This window comes from Ascaphus truei, chromosome 1 (assembly GCF_040206685.1).
Source record: "Ascaphus truei isolate aAscTru1 chromosome 1, aAscTru1.hap1, whole genome shotgun sequence".
Classification (NCBI taxonomy): domain Eukaryota; kingdom Metazoa; phylum Chordata; class Amphibia; order Anura; family Ascaphidae; genus Ascaphus; species Ascaphus truei.
Window position 1 is genome coordinate 469,907,194 of NC_134483.1, and position 22,301 is coordinate 469,929,494.

The 22,301-nt window shown below is 41.2% G+C and overlaps 1 protein-coding gene across 2 annotated transcripts in view; it reads right to left on the reverse strand.

Moving 5' to 3' along the window:
* The window catches only part of ATP10D (ATPase phospholipid transporting 10D (putative)), a 127,985-nt gene that overhangs the window by 46,346 nt on the left and 59,338 nt on the right, over positions 1-22,301 (reverse strand). Inside the window, exons 4-7 of one of the 2 annotated variants that reach the window (XM_075566971.1) lie at positions 14,597-14,926; positions 12,430-12,624; positions 10,314-10,515; positions 3,677-3,762 (exon numbers count right to left, since the gene is read on the reverse strand). In XM_075566971.1, the coding sequence (XP_075423086.1) occupies positions 3,677-3,762; positions 10,314-10,515; positions 12,430-12,624; positions 14,597-14,892 (779 nt within the window). In that variant the 5' untranslated portion in view covers positions 14,893-14,926. Of the gene's footprint in view, positions 1-3,676; positions 3,763-10,313; positions 10,516-12,429; positions 12,625-14,596; positions 14,927-22,301 lie in introns of those variants that run through there. The other variant, XM_075566980.1, reaches the window with a different exon arrangement.

Genomic DNA, 22,301 nt, shown 5'->3' on the forward strand with positions numbered 1-22,301 from the left:
AACTCAGTATTATGATATATATACACACACACACACACACACACACACACACACACACACACACACACACACACACACACACACACACACACACACACACACACACACACACACACACACGAGAGTCTTGCGCTGTCTTTTCATCTGATGAACTTGTTCAAATCCTTGGAGGTCCAAAACAGGTCTGAAGAAATACTCTTTTGGGGACCATGAACAAGATGGAGTATTAGAGAGAGGAAAAGAAAAAAAAACCATGCCTTGCCCCCTGGATTCATTTCTGATCACTTCTTGTTGGAGATCTGAAAGACACAACTTTATTGCTTGTAATTTCTGTGGGTTTCGAAGAATTGATTTTATCATCATCTCACCTTTGTGGGGCTTTTCTTCTAATTCTATTACATAACTACTGTCGGTTTGAAGGACCCAGCAGCCTGTTGTATTTTGGGTTCAGGAAGTTAGACTAGACAATTTTCATAAAGTCGTGTTTTGGGGGAAAGATGGACCTATGGCATATCTGTGTCTTCCTCTGTTTGTAGTACTTTGAGGCTCTGCCCTCTTGCTTCATCAGCATTCTTTGCCCTCTGCAGATTCTGGTCCCTCAAAAATTATGTTTTTTTGGCTTCTGAATGAAGATTGTCTTAATCTTCAGTCCTGCAGCAGAAAATAACCTTCATGATATTCTATTTATTAAAGTCTCCAGCTTTTGGCCAAAAAGAGCTTTTCCTAAAAATGGTATGGCACCAACCAATGGTTTCAGCCAAAGGGTACCCGTGCCGCTACTGATCGTGTGGATCTTGCTTGCAGTGTCATTGCATCAAATGAGGCATCGCATAGGCAATGTATTGATTCAGACAAGATTGTTGATCCCTACATAAGATTCTGATATGAAGTTCCCGCCTCTATTGCTTCTTGCAATTTTAGAAAAAAAGAAAGAAAAAAAAAAAACAATCTTTCACTGCAATCCATGCAACCGAGATGCTTAGATTTGGTCGTGCATGCCTTATACTGTATGTACTACCACGAGTCCCCTTGTAAGGGATAAGGTTTATTGCCAGAAGGGGATGAAGGGGTTAATGTGGACACCAGAAGTAATCCCCAGAAGCCGATGCATTACCAGAGACAATGTAGACTAGAATATCTGAAAAGGAGGAGAGCACACATGCGATGGGCACCGTGTCATTGTGAGGGCAGAGGCAGGGCTCTGTGTCTGCTGGAAGTGGGCCATGAGTTATGCCAACTCACAAACTTGTCTAACACCCACGGAGACCCAGGCAATCTATACTGAAGACTCTGTTTTTTTTATGGCCCTTTCTGCAAGGGAGTGACTAGAGTCACCATATTATGGCCATCAGTTCCTGGGTGGCAGCAGGGCAGCTTGTAGATGAGCTCCATCACCAGGGGACACTGGGAGCGCCTCCATAACAAAACATGAATGCAGGTCCACCTCCACCATAGAACACAGGACTACTGACCAGAGACCATAGGAGGAGGGGCTTATATAGGTCTCAAAGAGTCAGGTGTTCTGTGTCCTACCTCAGCTAGGAGGAGCAGTTCCCTCATGTAATGTGCCGACACAGAGGAACCGGAGAGAAAAATACATTGTTGCCTCTTTTTCAAGTATGAACAGCAGATAGTTGTTAGTTATTTCTAGTTGCAGAAGCGCTAACACCATCTTCTAATTCTGTTGACCTCTCTCCTAATTTATGTTGATGTGTTCCAGTTGATTACGTCAACTGGAAGAAACGCGTTGAGTTGCCGTTTGCTGATCAATTGTGTGAGACGCAAACAAAAGCCCCCATAACCGGAAGTGATGTGGACAAGTCACAGGAGATGCAGAGATCGGGGTCATCGGCGGTGAAACTGCAGACACCTGTCATTTCTAAATACAGATTGAAAAGTGAGTGTATACTTAAAAAATTTGTTTTAGACAAAGTACCTTTTTATTCAGTACCATCAGAACTATTACAACTTTTATTTTCTCTTCCGTTTCCAAGATTCATCTGGAGGGATAATACCTGCATCCCAAGAGAAAATTGAAAGTACCTAAAAGATTGCCACGATGGGTCTTGCCTAAATCATGTTATAATCATCATATTTCGTCTTTTCTGGGGAGAGGGAGCGGCTCAGTGAGTAACGACACTGACTTTGAAGCTGGTTCAATGCCCAGTGTCGGCTCCAAGTGACCTTGGGCAAGTCACTTTATCTCCCTGTGCCTCAGGCACCAAAAACAGATTGTAAGCTCCACGGGGCAGGGACCTGTGCCTGCAAAATGTCTCTGTAAAGCGCTACGTAAAAACTAGCAGCGCTATACAAGTACATGCTATTATTATTTATTATTTTCTATTCCTCTTATTTTCGGTTTCTGCGTTCCCAAAGTTTCTGAAGATTGCTACGTTCGGAACAATTTGTGCATAAGTTCTGAAAGGGTTTAAAAGCTACATTTTATTTTTTTTAGTTTATTGCACTGATCATTGAAGATGACAAACATATCAATATATTAATCACTGCACAGTACTTTACGAACACTTTATTGTTGATTAGTAACTGATCCACTTTCTATTAAGTCACAATTCATTCACTTTGCACGAAGTACCACTGCTCTATGTTTTCACTTTGCTAGGAGTGTCCTTATTTTTTTACCTTTTTGTTCCTGACTAAAACTTACTTAGATATTTTCTGCACTCTCATCGAGCCTTTAACTACACTGGACTTTCTGCTAAACCCCAATTGGACTGGGTGTGTCGGCACCCAACTTCACAAATGATTTATTATTGCCAATTGACAACTGTTTATCTCTGACCACATCAGATGAAGTTGTGACTTTGTATTTGTGACCCTGCAGCCATATGTAGCCGTTTTGTGTGTCAAGACCAGCACAAAGAATATTACAAATACAGCTAAAACCCATTAGAACGCGGTTCTCGGGGGCCACCCGATCCAACCGCGTTATAACCGGGGTCGGGGGTCGCGCGAATTTTTTTTTTAAATGGCCGCTCGCGCCCGATCGGAAGGAGGAGTGAGGTGCCGGCAGCACCAGCACTTCCCCCAGCAGCCCCACTACGATCCCCCCCCACGATCCTCCAGCACGATGGCCCAGCACTTCCTCCAGCAGCCCCAGGCCGATGGCCCCGCCACAATCCCCTAGCAGCCCCGCCACAATCCCCCAGCAGCCCCGCCACGATCCCCCAGCAGCCCCGCCACGATCCCTCAGCAGCCCCGCCACGATCTCCCAGCAGCCCCGCCACGATGCCCCAGAAACCCCACCACAATGCCCCAGCAACCCCACCACGATGCCCCAGCAACCCCGCCATGATGCCCCAGCAGTCCCACCACGATGCCCCAGGCACATTGGGTAGAGGGAGGAGGCAGGTGTGAGGTGCCGGCAGCCCCGGACATTTTCCTCCATAGGTGCTGCCTGCAGATTGCGGACTGGTTCTTAGATCTCCCAAGGCACGCAGTCCAATTGGAAGCCGCTACAGATTACATTGCAGCTTCCTATTGGCCCGCAGGAGATTTAAACTTCTATTTTGTTTCCCCAGTAGAGGATGGTAGGAGGGGTACTTTGGAGGCCCGTGTCACGGGAGCCAGGGGGTCCTCAGAGCTGAATCGAATGCGGTTCAGCTCTTAAGACCCCCTGCATCACACCCATCTAAAAATGTACTGTAGAAAAACTTACAAGAAGCCGTTGAATCTGCCGATGTCGCTGTTTGGACTTTCACACTGTATTCTGCTGGAAAACGTTTCAGGATCAAATTCATAGTCCTTAAATGAAAAACAAACAAGTAGTCACAAGACTTTCATGCACTATTTGTATACCCTTACCAAAAATAACCAGTCATAACAACATTCAAGGAGTCTGCTGAGGAATTGCTCAATGGCAATGGTATCTGGTTGAATATTCAATACAAGACGCTCTTAACACTTGAAAATCATTCATATTTGTTTCTTGTGTCGTGCTGACAGTGTATGCACATGGAATTGTGCAGGTAGGAGTTCCGGTTCGTCAGAACTTACAAACCTATTTTTGATCTAAAAAAAATATACCAGAAAGCAGTGTTGCAAAAATCGTTCTGAATAATGTAACATATCGCAAATATAAAACCAGGACAAAAGCCAACAAAACCACACCGAATGGCGTACAAGGGTGCATGGGAGATAAATGGTTTATCCATTCTGCATTGGTAATTAAGAGGCCTCGGAGAGTTAAAGGCGGAACTGCTACATTCCCCTTTTATTTTTTGTTACGGATATATGTAAAGCATGTGACACTATATTTCTACATTCTTACCTAAGCTGGCAATCGTTTGGTGTTCCTCTTATAAATCCTCATTGTGTGCCTAACATAATGGCCACCTTTCAGTTTCAATCCCTCAGTCATATTGCCAAGGTAACATGATCTTTTGTTACAGTTTAAACTGCCGGGAACATTGGCAACAAATGAATTAAAAACAGGGAATTGTTGGAAAGCTATTTCACTGCTTGGTAGGTGGGCTAAAACCTGCTATAGAAATCAAAAGTTTTAAACGCTTAATGCCATTTTTAATGAAAGGGAGGGGGGTTGGGGGAGAAAGAGACAAAAAAAAGTCACTATTATTTAGAATGGATTTATTTAAAAAAAAAAACATATATGATTTCACATGCTTTGTGCTTTAAGTAGCCCGTCATAAAATATTGATAGAAGAAAATGGTGCTATAAAAATAAAAAATAAAAACCCAACAACAACTTATCTACTTATGGGCCAGGTGTGTAGAGAATGTGTGTGCAATATGTTCTAGGAGGAGATAGACATAGTATGCATGGAGATTGCATTGATATACTGTATATCTGCATTTTCCACATTCATGTGATTGATGGTTGCTCCTTATCAATATATTTACCTTAATTTGTATTGCGTCCTGGCAGGTGTCTGCTTAAGCACATGAAAATAAAAATCTCTGGTCACACGTACAGTACGAGTCCCATTATCTGGACATGAATAGCTTTCAATGTATTTTTTCTATATTCTGTATCCGTAATACAATATGTAAGATTGTGTAATTGCCTTGCATCATTATCCAGAACGCTTTGAGAAGAAAAATTTAAAATTTTTTATATATCGCTATCTGTGGGATGCCCCGTCCGCCTTGGTTCCCAGTTGGATTTTGTATGCAACCAGTAGTGTTTAGTTTTTTCATTTTCTGAAACTTATTTTTGATGCCCGAGGCAGAGGGAGATCAGTGTGAATTCCACAAAGTCACAAGGAGAGCTGATAATGGGATTCCGAATGAGCTTAAATGTTTGAAAGGCAGAAATATTACCACTGAGCGCCTCCTTCAGCAACAAAATGTGCGTCTTAAGAACCATAAGCAACACATTCTGCATATAGTGGTGCATATTCGAGATTAAACATTATTATTCTGGACATAAACCTCCATGATGTTCCTTATTAAAAAAAGCATCGTCAATCTGATGAAAATGTTCAACTGAATTATGAAAAACGCCAACGATTGCACTCCAGAAGACGAAGCATGGGGAACTCCAAGAATTGCACGTGACATCAGTAGAGAATTGATTGGACTACAGATTCAACACATACAGTATCACTGTTCAAAGATGAACAGTGCAGTCCTCATATGAGCGTGTACAAATTGCACTTCCTTATCCTATCCCACCATGGTAACATACAGCATAGCGAAACCTCCCACTACATGGTGGAAAATATTCTGTCACATATTTCACTGTCATTTTCCAAAAAAACTGCTTTATAAAATTCCACACTGATCATGGACTCTGTGGAAAAGCTGCACATATTGTATTCTATGAAACTTGTCGCCAATCGACGTCAAGAGAAAATTCTTTAAACCTCAGCATTTATTATAAAAAATGTTTAGATGTTTATGTACTGTATGAACTTTCACATGTTGCAGAGAGGACTGCATCTTTACACAATGCTTAAACAAACATTAAGCTGTTTTGGCTTGTTTGAAAATTAAGAACTTTTCTTAAGGGAGTGGGAGGGTGCCTGATTGGGGTCAGATTTTGGCAATAGATTAGATCCAATTTCAGATTAGTACCCTTTCAATGACAGCCCTTCCAGCATGTGGTCACTCCGTCATCGATGGACAGGAAGGGGTAGAGTCTACCCCTTCAGTTACACTAAGCAACAGATCACAATCTGAACTAGAAAAAACGAGCAGGGCCTTTCTGACATAGTTACTATGTCATTGGGGTCCCAGACCCTAATGTAGTAGCTACGTCCATAGGGTCCCCAAAGGGTTAAAGGAGCAGTTTCACCAACAGATTTTTTTTGTTTTTCCCCCCTCGCCCCTATTTTTAAACATGAGTACAAAGCAGGGGGGGCTACCGAGATGCTTACCGGGGAAGTGACCGCCAGTCCCTCCCCTCCAGTGCAAACAAAAGGGAAGGCTACATTTCCTAAGTCACATGGAAATAGAAGCTGCTGTGATGTAATTTGTCGCAGCTTCCTATTGGCCCACGAGACAGGGGGATTTGAACAACCGGGAGCTGGGGCAGCAGCTTCCCCAGTAAGTATTTTGGGGACAAATGGGGTCCACAGATCTGAAATTAACGCTGTTCAGCCGGAGACACCCTACCTCATCCATATATCTATACATGAAAACTTGGAATGCACCTTGATCTTAAGCATGGTACTGCCAGTCAGTAATTGTAGCCCCATGCAGGTCGGCCTCTTTAAAACAAAGGGAAGGATCTATGCTGTTAATCAGTAGTGTTGTAATTTCGCTTCTGCTTTCGCAACTTCTTGTTCCTGTACATACTTCTATTTTTGTTTCCGTTTTGCTGTAGTTGCAAAAAGTAATAATGGAGCTCTTTATAAAAAAAAAAACACAACAACTGCTTTTATAATAACATTTTATAAAAGCGCTAACCTGTGCTCGATGGGTCTCTTTTGCAAATACCATATCTACTTTTGGACGAAATTACATTTTGGGAAATTCAAGCTGGTTGGGTAGGTCAGGGGTGCGCAAACTATTATAGTTGCACCCCCCCTGCCTTCTCTCCCCCCCCTGCTCGCGCCAGCGTCAAATGATGCTGTGGGGTCACGTGATGTCACGCCGCATCACCCTGCGGCATCATTTGATGCTGTTTTTCCATGGCGATGGTCATGTGACGGGACATCACATGGCATCGCGGCATCACAGCAGCCTTCTGAAATCAAGGTAAGTGGAGTTGCAGAGGCCCCTCGCGATACCCGATTTAATGTAAATGCCTTGGGAAAAGAGCGCGGGACCAGGAACTACAGTGGATTTAGAATGTCAGCATTCCCCCTGCCCACGTTCTATCCCAGTCTAGGACGTTTCACCACAGCCCTATGGCCGTGACCAAAACACTGCCTGAGTTAAGACGCAGGGAGATTTTGTCATGGGACACTTCGCCGTGATGTCCGCTCCTGTGCCCGACCGCCGTCCACTAGGCACCCGATCTAACAAGCCAGGTCTGCCGTGCCCGATAACTGGGTGTTTAAAATGTTGTGCGTGGGACATTTAAAGATGGTGCGTCGGAGCGGCCTGTGTAGGCAGTGTAGAGGTCTTGTAAGAGACATTTAAACAAGCAGTTGACGGAGCGGCAGATGTGGTTTGGCAAGTCGGGTGCACGTTCGACTGGACATCACAACCGGTGAAGTGTCCCAGTGGCAGAATGCCGATGGCATTTTGCCCCTACATATTTCGTAGAGCAATTCAATGGGGGAGGGGGGTGTTGAAGGAACAGTGATATATCAATTACATAAACAGAGTGACATACCAAATAAGGACAGACAAACAGATACAGAAAGTCACAAGAGCCCTGCTCAGGAGAGCTTACAATCTAGAGGGAATAAGGGGCAAAGTTGTAACAGAAGGTAAGGTGGCTGCTCATTGTGAAACTGTGTATGCTGGAGGATGGAGCTTGAGCAAGACACACAGCTGGTCCCAATTGAGTTAGGTGCTGTGTATGTTCCTTAAAGTTGAGATTTCAGGGTTTCAAAGGTATGAAAACTGGGTGAGAGTGATGTGGGAGAGAAAGACATACAATAAGGGAAGAGAGGCTGAGGAGAGGCTAAGGTCATAGGCACAACAAAAGGGGGAATTTTGGGTTATATTTGGAGACAAGGGCTGAGATGTAAGGGTGGCAATGTCATTGAGAGCTTTGCAAGTTAGAACTAGGATATTAATTTAATTCTACAGAAGATTGAAAGCCAGTACAGTACATAAATGTCCATAATGGAGCAGCAGAAGTGGAGAGGCAAGTGAGTAAGAGTCTAGCAGCATTATTTTGAATTAGTTAGGACAGACGACGACGGAATTCCAACTTGGAGAAGGCTACAGTAGTCCAGGATAAGTGAATGACTTAGAATTTTAGTTGCGTTGAGTGAAAGAAAAGGTTGTATTTTAGCGATATTTCAGTGGTGGTGGAAGCAGGACTTTGTGAGGGAATGAAGGAAAGGAAGAGGTGAAGATGGCCCCTAGGCAGCAGGCTTGGAGAGTTGATGCATTGTTATGCTTTAAAAAAAAAAAAAAAAAAAGAACAAACAGTGCCATACAGCTGATCAAATTATTATAATTTTTTTTACAGAACTCAGTATAAATGGTTTCTTTAGAAAAATGCAAAATACAATTAAAAAGTACTTGTTTTACACATTTGCATTCTGTTGAAAATAAATGTGTCCTTTTACTTCTGATACCCAAATTTAAGCACATCAGTTACACCCAATTATCTCTTTGACTTCCTAATTACTATGCTCACTTATGTAACTGCATTTGTAACCATGTATTGGTCATCTTAACTCTATGCCCAGGACATACTTGAAAACGAGAGGTAACTCAATGTATTACTTCCTGGTAAAAGATGTCATAAATAAAATAAATAAATACTATAAAAATACTATACAAGCAATGGATAAAACAAATCACGAGTTTAGAAGACTGACAGTCTAATTAGAAAATAACATTAGATAAAAATTGTAAGAACCATCCAAAGGATTTGTTTTACCATAAAAAAAAAAAAAAGGTGAAGTTTAAATGCTTATTTAATATTGCTTATACTAGTCTGCTGGTAGCTACTGTACATTGAACTACTAAAAATGGCACAAAGTCCCTCGTTTTCTTTCGTCCTAGGACGACGGTCTGCCAATGTATACAGCACTGTATTTTGTTCTATACATGACATTTCACTTTTGCACATAGACTTGTTGCACAAGGTAAGAAACAGATCAAACGTGCACAATTTGCCATGCACTATAATAAAAAAACAAAAAAAACCCACTCCAGTTTCTCCAACTCTTCCACCACACCACTTGGGTCGCAGGGTTTAATACTCCCAATGCTTACTGTTTTTATGCCTGTATGGTGTCACTCCATTTACTTTAATAAATCGGCATGCCAATTCTGGGAAGCACTGTGTCAAGCACGGACAATACTATTAATAATGACATGCAACACATTTTGGAATTTCTTCTGAAACTGTCAATAGTGCTTTAAATTTTTTTTTTTTAAACTCTCCCCAATTTTTTTTAATTATATACAGCTCAACCCCCTTATAACACTATGCTTGGTGTTCAAAGAATCACATCGCGTTATAAGCGGATCGCGTTAATAATTTACAATTGTATGCATTGTACAATAAAGTATTTAAGATACCAATAATCGTGTAGTAAAGTATTGAGAAATACGAAAATTGGGAGCCACCCTTGCATCGCGTTATAAGTGGATTCGCGTTGTAACGAATCGCGTTATAACGGGGTCAAGCTGTATAATACAAAAAGAATGTAAGAACATGAGGAATAACCAGAGTAGACATGTTGGGCACTACATTTTGTAGAATCTGTAATGCCTGATGTCTTGAAGGGAAAGTGCGTCTTACGACCAAAGTAAATTCATGAAAAGGGACATGTTTAAGCGGCTAAATATATTGGAGACAAGTATTTCTCTCCCAAAAATCCAGCCAATTCGTATTTTAAAATATTGTACAATTCGGTTGTAAACATGGTGAGTGGAGACTTAAGCGGGGGTTTGATTTTTGTCTCACAACAACCATTGTCTGATGTCACTGTTTTCAACAACAGTTTAGAAGAAAAGTGAAATCTTTGTTATAAGCATGGTTACATTTGTTTATGTAAATTGTTACATTCTTTGTCAAATGTTATTTTTCTCGTCACCTCCGAGGGACTGCCCCTTTAAAAGGAGGGCCCTGGGGTGGGCAGACCCCCCCCCCCCCCATGAAGCAGAAGGGAAGTGCTCTTAAAGTAGAATTTATTTACCAAGTACAAAAGGAACTTTACCCCGACAAAGAAAAAAAATTACAGTTCAAATAGTACCGTGGTATTTCCTTTCACCACTTGTCTTTGCTTCAAGTTTGTTTCGCCGTCGAGACTAGACGTTTCAATATGGCAAATTCCATCGGGGTCAGAAGAATGTAGCAGCACCGTGTCTGCAGGAATAATTTCATCACACCGAAGTCTAATGAAATTCCCCACGTTCACATCTTTCCAGCAACGCTCAACATACTTCTTCTCTGTCCTAAAAAGACATGGGAGGTGGGTTTTTTTAGCTTAAAGATACAACTGATGGGGAAAAAGCAAAATAGCAGAATATTCAATAGTATCTGTCACTATGTTCGGCAGTTTATTGTAGGTCCCTTCAGCAACTAGAGGGGTGCAAATAGTATTTCAGCACAAATGAGAATACTATGGCTGTGGCAGATTAACTTTATTTTTTATTTTTTATACTTTATGAAGTATTAAATTACTGTTTATTTTAAGTGAGCCTTCTAAACAATTGGCTTTATTTTATTAAATGGAGATGGTCTAAAGAGCTGCCAGAGAAAAGGGTAGCTTCATGGTTTATAACCTGTTCATGAGGAGGAGGATTTATCATAACCCAGCAATAACTGGGTCGATCCTCTTCTTTGATAGACTTTGTAGACTACAGGTTAATTGCTCACCTGGTTCCAGTGAACTTACATATTTATACAATACACTGTATTTTACTGACTCTTCAGACAGAAGCACCATATTTTACATATTAATTCAGACAAACCTTCCAATTTGATCACCCTTTTCATCCTAATGATATGGTATTTCAAAAAGCTCCAATACTTTATAGTGTTGGAGATACACACACAGAGTTTGTAAATGGTTGTTCCAATAGAAGAGGCATCAATTCACACTCAGTTAGTTGGTTAGGTATTAAACATTTATGAAGCAGCTGGTAAAACAGAGATAAGAAGTCATTTTAAACGGCATCCTATGGCCATTGTATATTTCCTAGTAAACCAAGGAAACAGAAAATTGATTAGTCACAGTCATTTCTTTTCCTGGAGAGTCCTTCCATAGCAGTGCTCACCAATGGGTTACGTTCCACCCTCCAGCCGAGATACCGTAGTACAGAAATCTACCTGTTGGAGGACCATAAATACCCACTCCTTTCCTCTCCTGATAGTCTAAGTACAAAAGTTGAAATATAGAACTACAAACACTAGCATCTTTGATCTAAACTTTGGGAGGGAGTTGGTCAGCACTGCCATGGATGATGGATTCTCCAGGACAAGAAAATTACAGTAAAGTTGGTATCAATTTTCCATTTGCCTTGTTGTCCCCATGGCAGTGGTCACAATGGGACATGCCAAAGCAAGGGGCCCTAGAACACTACACTCCTTGACACTTAACTATGATCTTTTATTTAAGTGGTGACAATTGACTGCAGGACCTTCCTGCCAAAGCATGCGTCTGCTGAGGCCTATTCAGCCAAAGAATAATACTTCAATTAATACGTTTAATTCCATACTGCCACCCTGCCACGCTAGCTGTAAGATCTCTTACTTATCTCTAGATCACAAGTGAATGATTCCTCTGATAAAAATTAATGCTTTGAAGATTCCATAACTAGCTCCATTCTGCAGAATTGTTCAGGGCTCTAAACTCTCAGAAGAGGAATATTGCAGTCTTTTCTGTCTAGTATATGATCTTGCCTGCTTCTGGCCTTTATGGGCAGACTTCGAAGAGACTGCCTCAATGACATGAGTTACCGCGTCCTTCACTGAACAGAAAAGTGATCATTTTTTTTCCACATTAATTTTGGGCATGTGCTCTTCAAGAATTTGGTCCGGTTTTTGGTCGCCTGAATAACTTGGAAGGCACAGTGTTGGTCCAGAAAAAAAAGCCGTAATCAGAGAATCAGGATAGTTTTTAACGTAATCAATACTTCAACATAGAATACCCAAAAAAATACATTTAAAAAATAATAATAAAGGATGTGATCAAGATCGAAAGCCAATATAAAAAAGGGACATTTATATGAAACAAAAGTACAGCAATGAAAAACGTAAGCGCACGTTCATGTCAGACACAGGTCCACAAACTTGCCTTACCCCATCACACCGCGCTTCCACTGCAGCAAAACATTACAAAAAGATCAGCCAGACAAGACACTTACCTACAATACACCAGGGTTAATATGTTGTTGATGACTTTATCAAGCTTGTATTTCCTGTAGTCTTCAAGACCATCTTTGATAGCAATTATGGTTAGCACTGCCACCAGTGGAAGCATGGTAATTTCTTTTTGAAAGGCTTCTACCAATGGAACCCAGTTCAGGAAGACTAAAAACAGGAAGTATAAATTGGCAGCTCTGAAACACAAGTACGTAAAGAAAGGAGATTTCAGTTAGTTTAGAATCAACAAACGATATATATATATATATATATTTTTTTTTTTTTTTAACCACCACATTATTAATAATATTCAAAACTATAAAAAGAACAGTTATGCACATGTTGCATACATTTATAAGCAAAATAATACAACATATATTACATTTCTATGATGACAAACCTTTTACAGACTACAATAGTTTTTTTAATAAGTGAATGGTCTTTAAAGTAACACAGGTAGTCTGAAATGAAACATCTACTGTATTACCCAGGTGCTAATTAAAACAGATGAAGATTCACAAGTATGTACTAGTAATGAGAGGAATGAGTATGATGCAACACCAGGTTTTCTTCTTTTATATGCCATGTTTCCTTCGAGATTAAATGATATTTAGGTAGAACCAAAAGAAAAACATGCATGTGCAAAGTCAAATACAGATTAAATTGTGGGTTGGACAGTCTATACATAAAAATAAATAAACCACACCAAATAAAAACAACTGTTGAAACATACTGTAGACAGGATCTTTGATTTAGCAGATAACCCTATTTTCCCAAAATGTTCAAATGTATCACTTTGGCAAAAAATATTTTTGTTCTCAACCCCAGGGAGGGCGGGCACTCACACTAAACATTTTTAAAAAAAATGATCTCTAGACCCATTTACTACTTGGATTCATAAACTGAGGGGAGAGGGGATGTAACTGGTATTTAAACAGTGAACTCATTTTTCCTGTCGAAACAATACAAAACAGCTCGATTATTATGAATGCCATTGTAGCGGCTTTATAATGCACCAGTAATTTCTATGGCACAATATAACTGCGGACAAACGGATTGTACATATTGGGCGATTGAGAATTGTGTTCCAATGGAAATTGTACTTAAAAAAAAGTTCTAGAAGCAAGGTGGTTTCTGGAGAAGTGTACATTCGCTGTAGGTTGTGACACCTTTAATAGACCAACAGGAGCATTCTACATAAATGGAAATCTAGCATACAGACCTTTCAAAACCTCACCCGTCTCCATCAAGAACAGAGCAATATAAAATTGTATGTATGCGAGGACTCAAAAGCTTGGCACACTCAAATGTCTTAATTATTCACTAGAATTGTATATCTATGAATAACTCATTTGATCCCAGTGGGAAAGAGAGACTAAAATGCCCTTAGACAAAATATAGAGCGTGGAGTCGGATGAGCCTCCACAAGCACAAAAACTGGGGCATTGGAGCCAATAAAATGAAAAAACAGTTCTGAACTAAATGCAGCACATACAACATGAAGGACTCCTAGGTAATGTAGCAAGATCTATCAAAGCATTATACAGAACTGTCCAGGCCAGCGCAGATAATGTAGGGATGTGTGTCAGGATAACTGCACAAAGTTGGAAGGAACCAGTAAGACAGGAGGAAATGAAATGTAGAATACAGTATTGTTGAATAAATTAAGCAATTAGAAATACAATCTAGCAGGCTCAAACCCAAACCCACAGTATTCTATATTTAATAATGCCAACTGGAGTGTTACTGGGAAAGTTACCCAAGTGTACAACAGTAAACAAAGACCCAATACACATCCAATATTGAAAAATGATTTCGTTTTTCTTATATATCTTTTCCTCTTCTAATAAGGCAGCTCTTATAATGCCGGTGACAGAGACGTCACACTGCGGTCGCTGGAAAAATCAAATTGAAATGACTTCCAGCGATCGCAACCTAACTATAAGCGCACGTGACGGAGTCAATGCATTTGTTTTGACGCGACGTTGCTGTCGCTATAAGAGCGGCTTTAGTGTGCGCCATTTAGATCAAATCTTTGGGCCAAAACATGCCAAGCCTTCAACCATGTCTAGGTACTCTCAGCAGGTCCCTACACTACCAACGTTATACGCATCCTTTGAATTTTCTCTATGCAGTGGCCGTCACAAAAATGAACATACAGATACCCACCTATGAAACTGTTCAAATAAGTTTCTTGGTATGAAGTTCAGCACAGTGTATTTGGTGGTCCTTATCCGGTTGGTCATGTAGGCCCTGGATAACTTCTCATACTCTTCCTTAAAGGAGTCCAAACATGGGATAACCATCCTGTGCTTGGAAGATCTTGATGCTGTGCCATTGCTTCTACCAACCCCAAATAACTGCGCGGGAGGAGAGGAGCCTGGAGTGTCACGGCTTTCACTCCTGCTGTCTGCTGACACAAGGCGCTGCCACCGGTAGCGGGCCCACTGGATGGGGTCTGCCATATTGATTCAGGTGGCTGTATAATGCTTCAGATTTCTAAGAGAGAGAGAGAGGAAAATATACAATATATTATGATAATATATATCATATATGGAGCGTGTAGAAACTCCTCCGGTGGGAGGCAAGGCAAAGCACAGCCGGAGAAAGAAATGCCGGGGGACTGATGTAAGCTAGAACATCTTTATTGGCACAGTATACTGACGGGTCCTCTAACGCGTTTCAGCCTACTGGCCTTTATCGAAGAGTGATCCGTCAGTAGAAAAACACACATAAAATAGTATTTGGTAACACACAACACCTGAGCAATTTGCCAGTCAATGATGGACAACAAGTGTGTGTGATTACACAATCACATAATTAACAAGATTAAAACATGAACCAGACAGGTAATGAATGTCAGAAATTCCTTTCATGAAGGCATGGGTACAAAGTAAATATAACAGTAGATTTCAGTACATATGAGTGGTCCATGATTAAAAACAACTATACAGTATATGCTGATATATACACTATGCTCAAAAATAACAATGAATATATAATTAAATATAAACAGTGACTATACCCATATACAAAATTGGATGTACCAGGAAATGAAACCTTATCATATATATGTGATAGCATTGATCACTTACCAATATGGCATTGTTTAACCATGATAAAGAAATAAAATGAAAAAAATATATGAAATATCAATATAGACCGGAGGGGAAAGGGGGGGGGGGGGGTGGGGGGGGGGGAGAGGAGGGAAGTGGGGCGAGGGAGACGGAGAGGGGAAGGGGGGGGGAAGGAAAGGGGGAGGGGGATGGAAAGGAGGGGGGAGGGGGAGGAGAAAGGTGGGGGGAAGGGAGGAAAGAGGGTGGAATGGGGAAGAAGGGAACTAGAAAGAAAGAAATGAGAAAACAATATTAATCATGAAGAAAATGCTGCAGCTCCCATTCAACATTTAGACCATGGGGCTGCAAGGTGTTGAGGGAGAATATCCATGACATCTCTTTTTGGTTTAATCGATTTAGTCTATCTCCTCCTCTAATAGATATAGGGATATGCTCAACAGCAAAGAATTTGAAATTATTCAGTCCTCCATGTGGACAACGCATAAAGTGCTTGGACACTGGGTGAAACAGGTCCTGTTTATTAATTAGCCTGATATGTTCAGAGATTCTTATATACAAAGGTCTGATTGTTCTGCCTACATATTTCTGGTTGCAGCCACAAACTATAACATAGACCACGTGGCTGGTTTTGCAATTAATAAATGTATTAATTCTATGCTTGGTATTTGGACAATATGTGTGTACCCGTTTCTTTGGGAGTGCATATTTGCAATACTTACAAAAACCATGGAGCGTGGTCCATGTGGTGGAGCGCTTTAGCTTTGTCGAAATGTATAACTGTTGCTAAGTAGGTCAGCTTCTTTGAACTGTAAACAAGATAGTTTGTCGTTTTGATTGTCCCTTAAATCTTTCATTCTGTAAAGAACTTAACCGGCCTTGCTTAAACACTACCATTTGACCACACCACTCATTACATTATATTCAGAAGTTATATAAAGGTTAGATACAGGTGCATATAGGGGAAGCACAAACCAATCAATACAAAAAGAAAGGGATCATAGAATCACTGAAAGCCCATATTGTATCAGCATAGAGATTGGACTAGAAAATGTTGGTCATGAGATTAAAATAGCCCCTCATTGTTGTGGTACAGACGTAGTTCTAATGCATGCTCCTATAACCAAGGTAAATAGGTACTGATAAAAACCACCTTATGGGATGATAATATACACACACACACACACACACACACACACACACACACACACACACACACTGAAAGATTAAAAAATCCCCAATGATCAACATAAATGTGTGTATATAAACGACAAAAAAAAGATTCCCAATGGGAGCACATGGGTATGCCAAAAAAACATTGATAATGAAAATGTATTGAAGAACAATAAAAACAGGGGAGAAAGTGTTAAAAGGAGGAGGACTCCTACACAATCCCTAAAAGGGACATAGCAATGCTGGACTCTGGGACAGTAAAATATATCAGACTCTGCTAAAGTCCGCACCTAACAGATTACATAAGGTGGAAACAAAATCACAAATGGTGACTGGATACAAAAAAGAATTCAGATACAAAACATCCATGTTAGTAATAAGGTCAATATAAAAGGACAGCAATGACATATAGTAAGAATAAATGTCAAAACAGTAAATCTGCCCTATATCAGCAAAGAAGTGGCTAACATACAAATGTAGTATAGTAAGAACTACAAGCATGCACACAAGATAATAATTGTGTACTAGGGCACAGAAAAGTGCTGAAGGTCCTTGTCTTTAATCAAGACATTCCAGTGTCTCTGAAGTATGTCCCTCAGGTCGGACCACTGTTGATTAAATGTGCCGATAACCTTTATAAGGTTCTGATTTTTAATTGTTGGTTGCAATATTTTATCCCTCTTATAACTAAGGCTACGCTTAAAACCTTTATTAATGCTTGTATTGCTATACCCTCTTCTAGAGAAACACTCTTTAAGCTCCCCAGCTCTGATGGCAAATGTATCTGGGGAAGGGCAATTACATGTCAGTCTAAGAAACTCACTAACCGGAATGCCCTGAACTTGATGACTAGGGTGAAACCTTTCAGCATGCAATACTGCATTAGTAGCTGTGGTCTTGCGAAAAATGTCTGTGCAAAGACAAACCACTGAAACCACACTAATCCTCAGGTCCAGAAATTCAACATGAGTGGGACTGCTGTCAAAAGGTAAGTTTAATATTGTAGTAGTTGTAGTAGTTGTGATTGAGGATTGTGAATTCAGCAAACACAACCGTGGAGCCCTGGCAGATAATAATATCATCTATGAACCTCAACCACAACAAAACCTTATCTGTCATGTCATGGTTGCCCACTGTAAAATCCTCTTTCCCACCACCCCAGAAAGATTGGCATAAGAGGATGCGCACATTGCCCCATTGCAGTACCTGTAGAAAAAAAACAAAACAAAAACCTGTTTTTGAAAACAAAATAATTGTGAGTAATTGCATGGATTTATAGGAGCTCAAATGCCATTTTACTGTGGGGACGTATCATGGACTTTATACTACACTGGCGACACACTTTATTGAAGTGTGGCCAGTTCCGCAAGCCGGGAGATTTCCCGGCTTGCAAGTGGCAGCCCCTCGGCGTGCCGCGCGTCTCCGATGCGCGGTCACGCGTCATCGGGTGCCTGCGCCCACTGCACGCGCGTCCAGGGCTCCCCGAGGGAGCCCTGGTGTCCCGCGATGTGGGGGACGGCGGCAGGGGGTTCCGGGGGACCCGGCAGCGGTAGGGAGAGCGCCCCGATCGGAGTGCGCTCTTCCGCTGCTTTGGCGCGCGCCCGGCACCCTCCGGCGCGCGCCAGGATACTGCTGCGGCCGAGAACGGGCAAATGCTCGAATAAACTCGGCCACAGCAGTATATACCATATCTGGACACTGTTCTAATTGAGACAGGCTACTCTGCATTTATTGCATGCCGATTGTGGACACTATACTTACCAGTGTCTCATTGTATATCTTTTTGAGACATTGCCATCATGTTAGGAATTTTGCTATTCTGTGTCCTAGTACACAATTATCTTGTGTGCATGCTTGTCGTTCTTACTATACTACATTTGTATGTTAGCTACTTCTTTGCTGATAGATATATTGCAGATTTACTGCTTGGGCTCAGGAGCGCTGGCAGCCCTATGTATGTGGGAAGCCCTATGCGGGCCTCGTGGAGCATGACCCCCTAAATTGGTTGCGGAGGATGCCCGGGGAGACAGAGACCTGGTTAACCTGGAGTCGCGCCCTTCAGGACTTGGACTTCGCTAAGGGCAGCAGGCATGGCAGCACAGATGGTCTCTTCCGGCTGGACATACCCAGCGACCAACGCACCTCAAGGACTTCCAGGCTTGTGGAGCCACCTGATAAGGCGACAACCCTAGAGCCTTCATCTTGAGGGGGGAGATAGCTAACCCTAAATCCATGTAACTTGTCCACCTATGCAAGGCTTATTTTGGCCAAATGTATTTAATATCTGGGGGAGAACAGGGAATGTAAAATGCACTATGTATGTGAGAATGTATTCCAAAGCACTTTATTCCCTGTTAATTCAATTCCCAAGTATAGTTGAGCAAGCAATGAGGTGAAGTGTTTTGTGATCTGTGTGTAAGCACTGTGATGTGATTTGGGAATCAGCCCTGTAAAGTGTTAAATGGATTATGTGACTGTATGTACTGATTTCTAAGATATCAGACTTTTAATGTGATTTGCATGCGAGTTGCATTTCTTGGAGGGGACTCTGATTTAAATCAGCTAAGGTTCCTGCAGATAAATGTGTATTGGGGCAATGGTTGGGAGCGTGGAGGTGTTGCAGACATTTGGTGAGTAAGAAAGAGTGAACGATCAGGGGATGGGGATGAGGTTCTTAGCATGCCCTCTGGCTGTTGTGGCACCAACCTAATCCATGCTCTGATTGTCCAGCAGCCCCCTCCCAAGCAATGGATAGTCACAGAGGGCTATACTGTATAAGGGGTGATGCTGATCAGAGAGTCAGATCTACCTCCAGAGAGCATCTGAGAGCAAGAGAGGCCAACAGACACTCTGGGAAGGAGTGCAGATTCCTTTAGAGGACCATCTGAGAGACACACTGGGAAGGAGTTTGGATCTTGACAGTGACCAGCTGGAGATACATGTCAGAGGGGATGCTGTGTGTGATCAGCACTCAGATATCCTGGATGAGAAGCGGACAGGGCAAGCCTTCTTGAAGCAGGCCTCTGCACCTACTGAGACTAGAGTCTACTCCCCAGGTGGTACGTTATCTTGTTTTGTACATCTTTGTTTTGTCTGCTGGCATGCCAGAATATACCCCATTTTATTCAACAACTTTGTCCTGTCTGGTGCTAGTGATCTCAGTGTAAAAGTACTGGTCTCCCGTGACATAATTGCTGTCCTTTATATTGACCTTATTACCATCATGGATATTTTGTCTCTGAACTCTTTATTTGTATCTAGTCACCATTTGTGATTTTGTTTCCACCTTATGTCATCTGTTAGGTGGGGACTTTAGCAGAGTCTGATATATTTTACTGTCCCAGAGTCCAGCATTTCCATGTCCCTTTTAGGGACACTGTCTCCCCTGTTTTTAATTCTTCTATCAATACATTTTCATTATCATTGTTTTTAGCATACCCATGTTCTCCCTTTGGGAATATTTTTGGCGTTTAAATATTGCCTTTATCCCTGGAGCACCGCTAGTATTTAGCAAATTGAAAGCTTATTTCTAGCTTTTGGGTATCATTTATTTAGGCTTGGATGTGGTATTCCTTGTGTGTTTTGTATAAATATGTACAGTTGTGGGAAAAAGAAAGTACACCCTCTTTAAATTCTATGGTTTTACATATAAGGACATAATAATCATCTGTTCCTTAGCAGGTCTAAAAATTAGGTAAATACAACCTCGGGTGACCCACAACACGACAGTGTCATGATTTATTTAACAAAAATAAAGCCAAAATGGAGAAGCTGTGTGTAAAAACTAATTACACCCTTACTGCTTCCATAGGAATTAAGATGCTAAGTAGCAGACAGGTGCTGCTAATTAAATGCCCTTGATTAATTGATCATCAGCAAGTGTGACCACCTCTATAAAAGCTGCCGTTTGGCAGTTTGCTGGTCTGGAGCATTCAGTGTGTGTTAACGCAATGCCAAGGAGGAAAGACATCAGCAATCATCTTAGAGAAGCAATTGTTGCTGCCCATCAATCTGGGAATAGTTATAAGGCCATTTCCAAACAATTTAAAGTCCATCATATTCTACAGTGAGAAAGATTATTCAAAAGTGGAAAACATTCAAGACAGTTGCCAATCTTCCCAGGAGTGGACGTCCCAGCAAATTCATCCCAAGGTCAGACCGTGCAATGTTCAGAGAAATTGCAAAAAAAACCAAGAGTTACATCTTGGACTCTACAGGCCTCAGTTAGCATGTTAAATGTTAAAGTTCATGACAGTACAATTAGAAAAAGACTGAACAAGTATGGTTTGTTTGGAAGGGTTGCCAGGAGAAAGCCTCTTCTCTCTAAAAAGAACATGGCAGCACGGATTAAGTTTGCAAAGCTGCATCTGAACAAACCACAAGACTTCTGGAACAATGTCCTTTGGACAGACGAGACCAAAGTGGAGGTTTGGTCATAATGCACAGCGCCACGTTTGGCGAAAACCAAACACAGCATATCAGCACACACACCTCATACCAACTGTCAAGCACGGTGGTGGAGGGGTGATGATTTGGGCTTGTTTTGCAGCCACAGGACCTGGGAACCTTGCAGTCATTGAGTCGACCATGAACTCCTCTGTATACCAAAGTATACTAGAGTAAAATGTGAGGCCATCTGTCCGACAGCTAAAGCTTGGCCGAAATTGGGTCATGCAACAGGACAATGATCCCAAGCACATCAGCAAATTTACAACAGAATGGCTGAAAAAGAAAAGAATCAAGGTGTTGCAATGGCCCAGTCAAAGTCCAGACCTCAACTCGATTGAAATGCTGTTACTGGACCTTAAGAGAGCTGTGCATAAACAAATGTCCACAAATCTCAATGAACTGAAGCAACGTTGTAAAGAAGAGTGGGCCAAAATTCATCCACAACAATATGAGAGACTGATAAAGTCATACAGAAAACGATTACTTCAAGTTATTGCTGCTAAAGGTGGTTCTACAAGCTATTGAAACATAAGGTGTACTTAGTTTTTCACACATGGCTTCTCCATTTTGGCTTTTTTTGTTGTTAAATAAATCATGACCGTGTAATATGTCATGTGTTGTTGTTCATCTGAGGTTGTATTTACCTAATTTTAAGACCTGCTAAGGAACAGATGATTGTTATTATGTCCTGATATGTAAAACCATTGAATTCAACGAGGGTGTACTTTTTTCACACAACTGTATATATTACAGATAATTATAACCCATGATCATCCCATCAAGCAAAATCTGTGCAATGAATGGAGATCTAATATCTGTGTAGTATCACAAGAGGTGGAACGGCATACTTATAGAAAAATCTCTCCGTACAGATCTCTGCAGGTTACATATGTAGTGTATAATGTCCACTCCTAAATCAGAATATATTGGTAGCATATAATTCTGCATTAGTGATCTGAAAAACTGCCTGCCAAAAATCCAACTAATGAAAGTATGTAAACAGACAAGTCGATGTGTCTCTGTTGGTGCTAGGCATAGCAAGCACATATCATGTTTCCCAGGGACAATCTGATAGCAGTCGCAGACAACTAGTTGCTATACAAGTATCAGCTATTTTTTAAATTAACAGCAGTAGAATCCTCCCAAGGGGGTAGGTGGAGAACAGCAGGCAGGCAAAC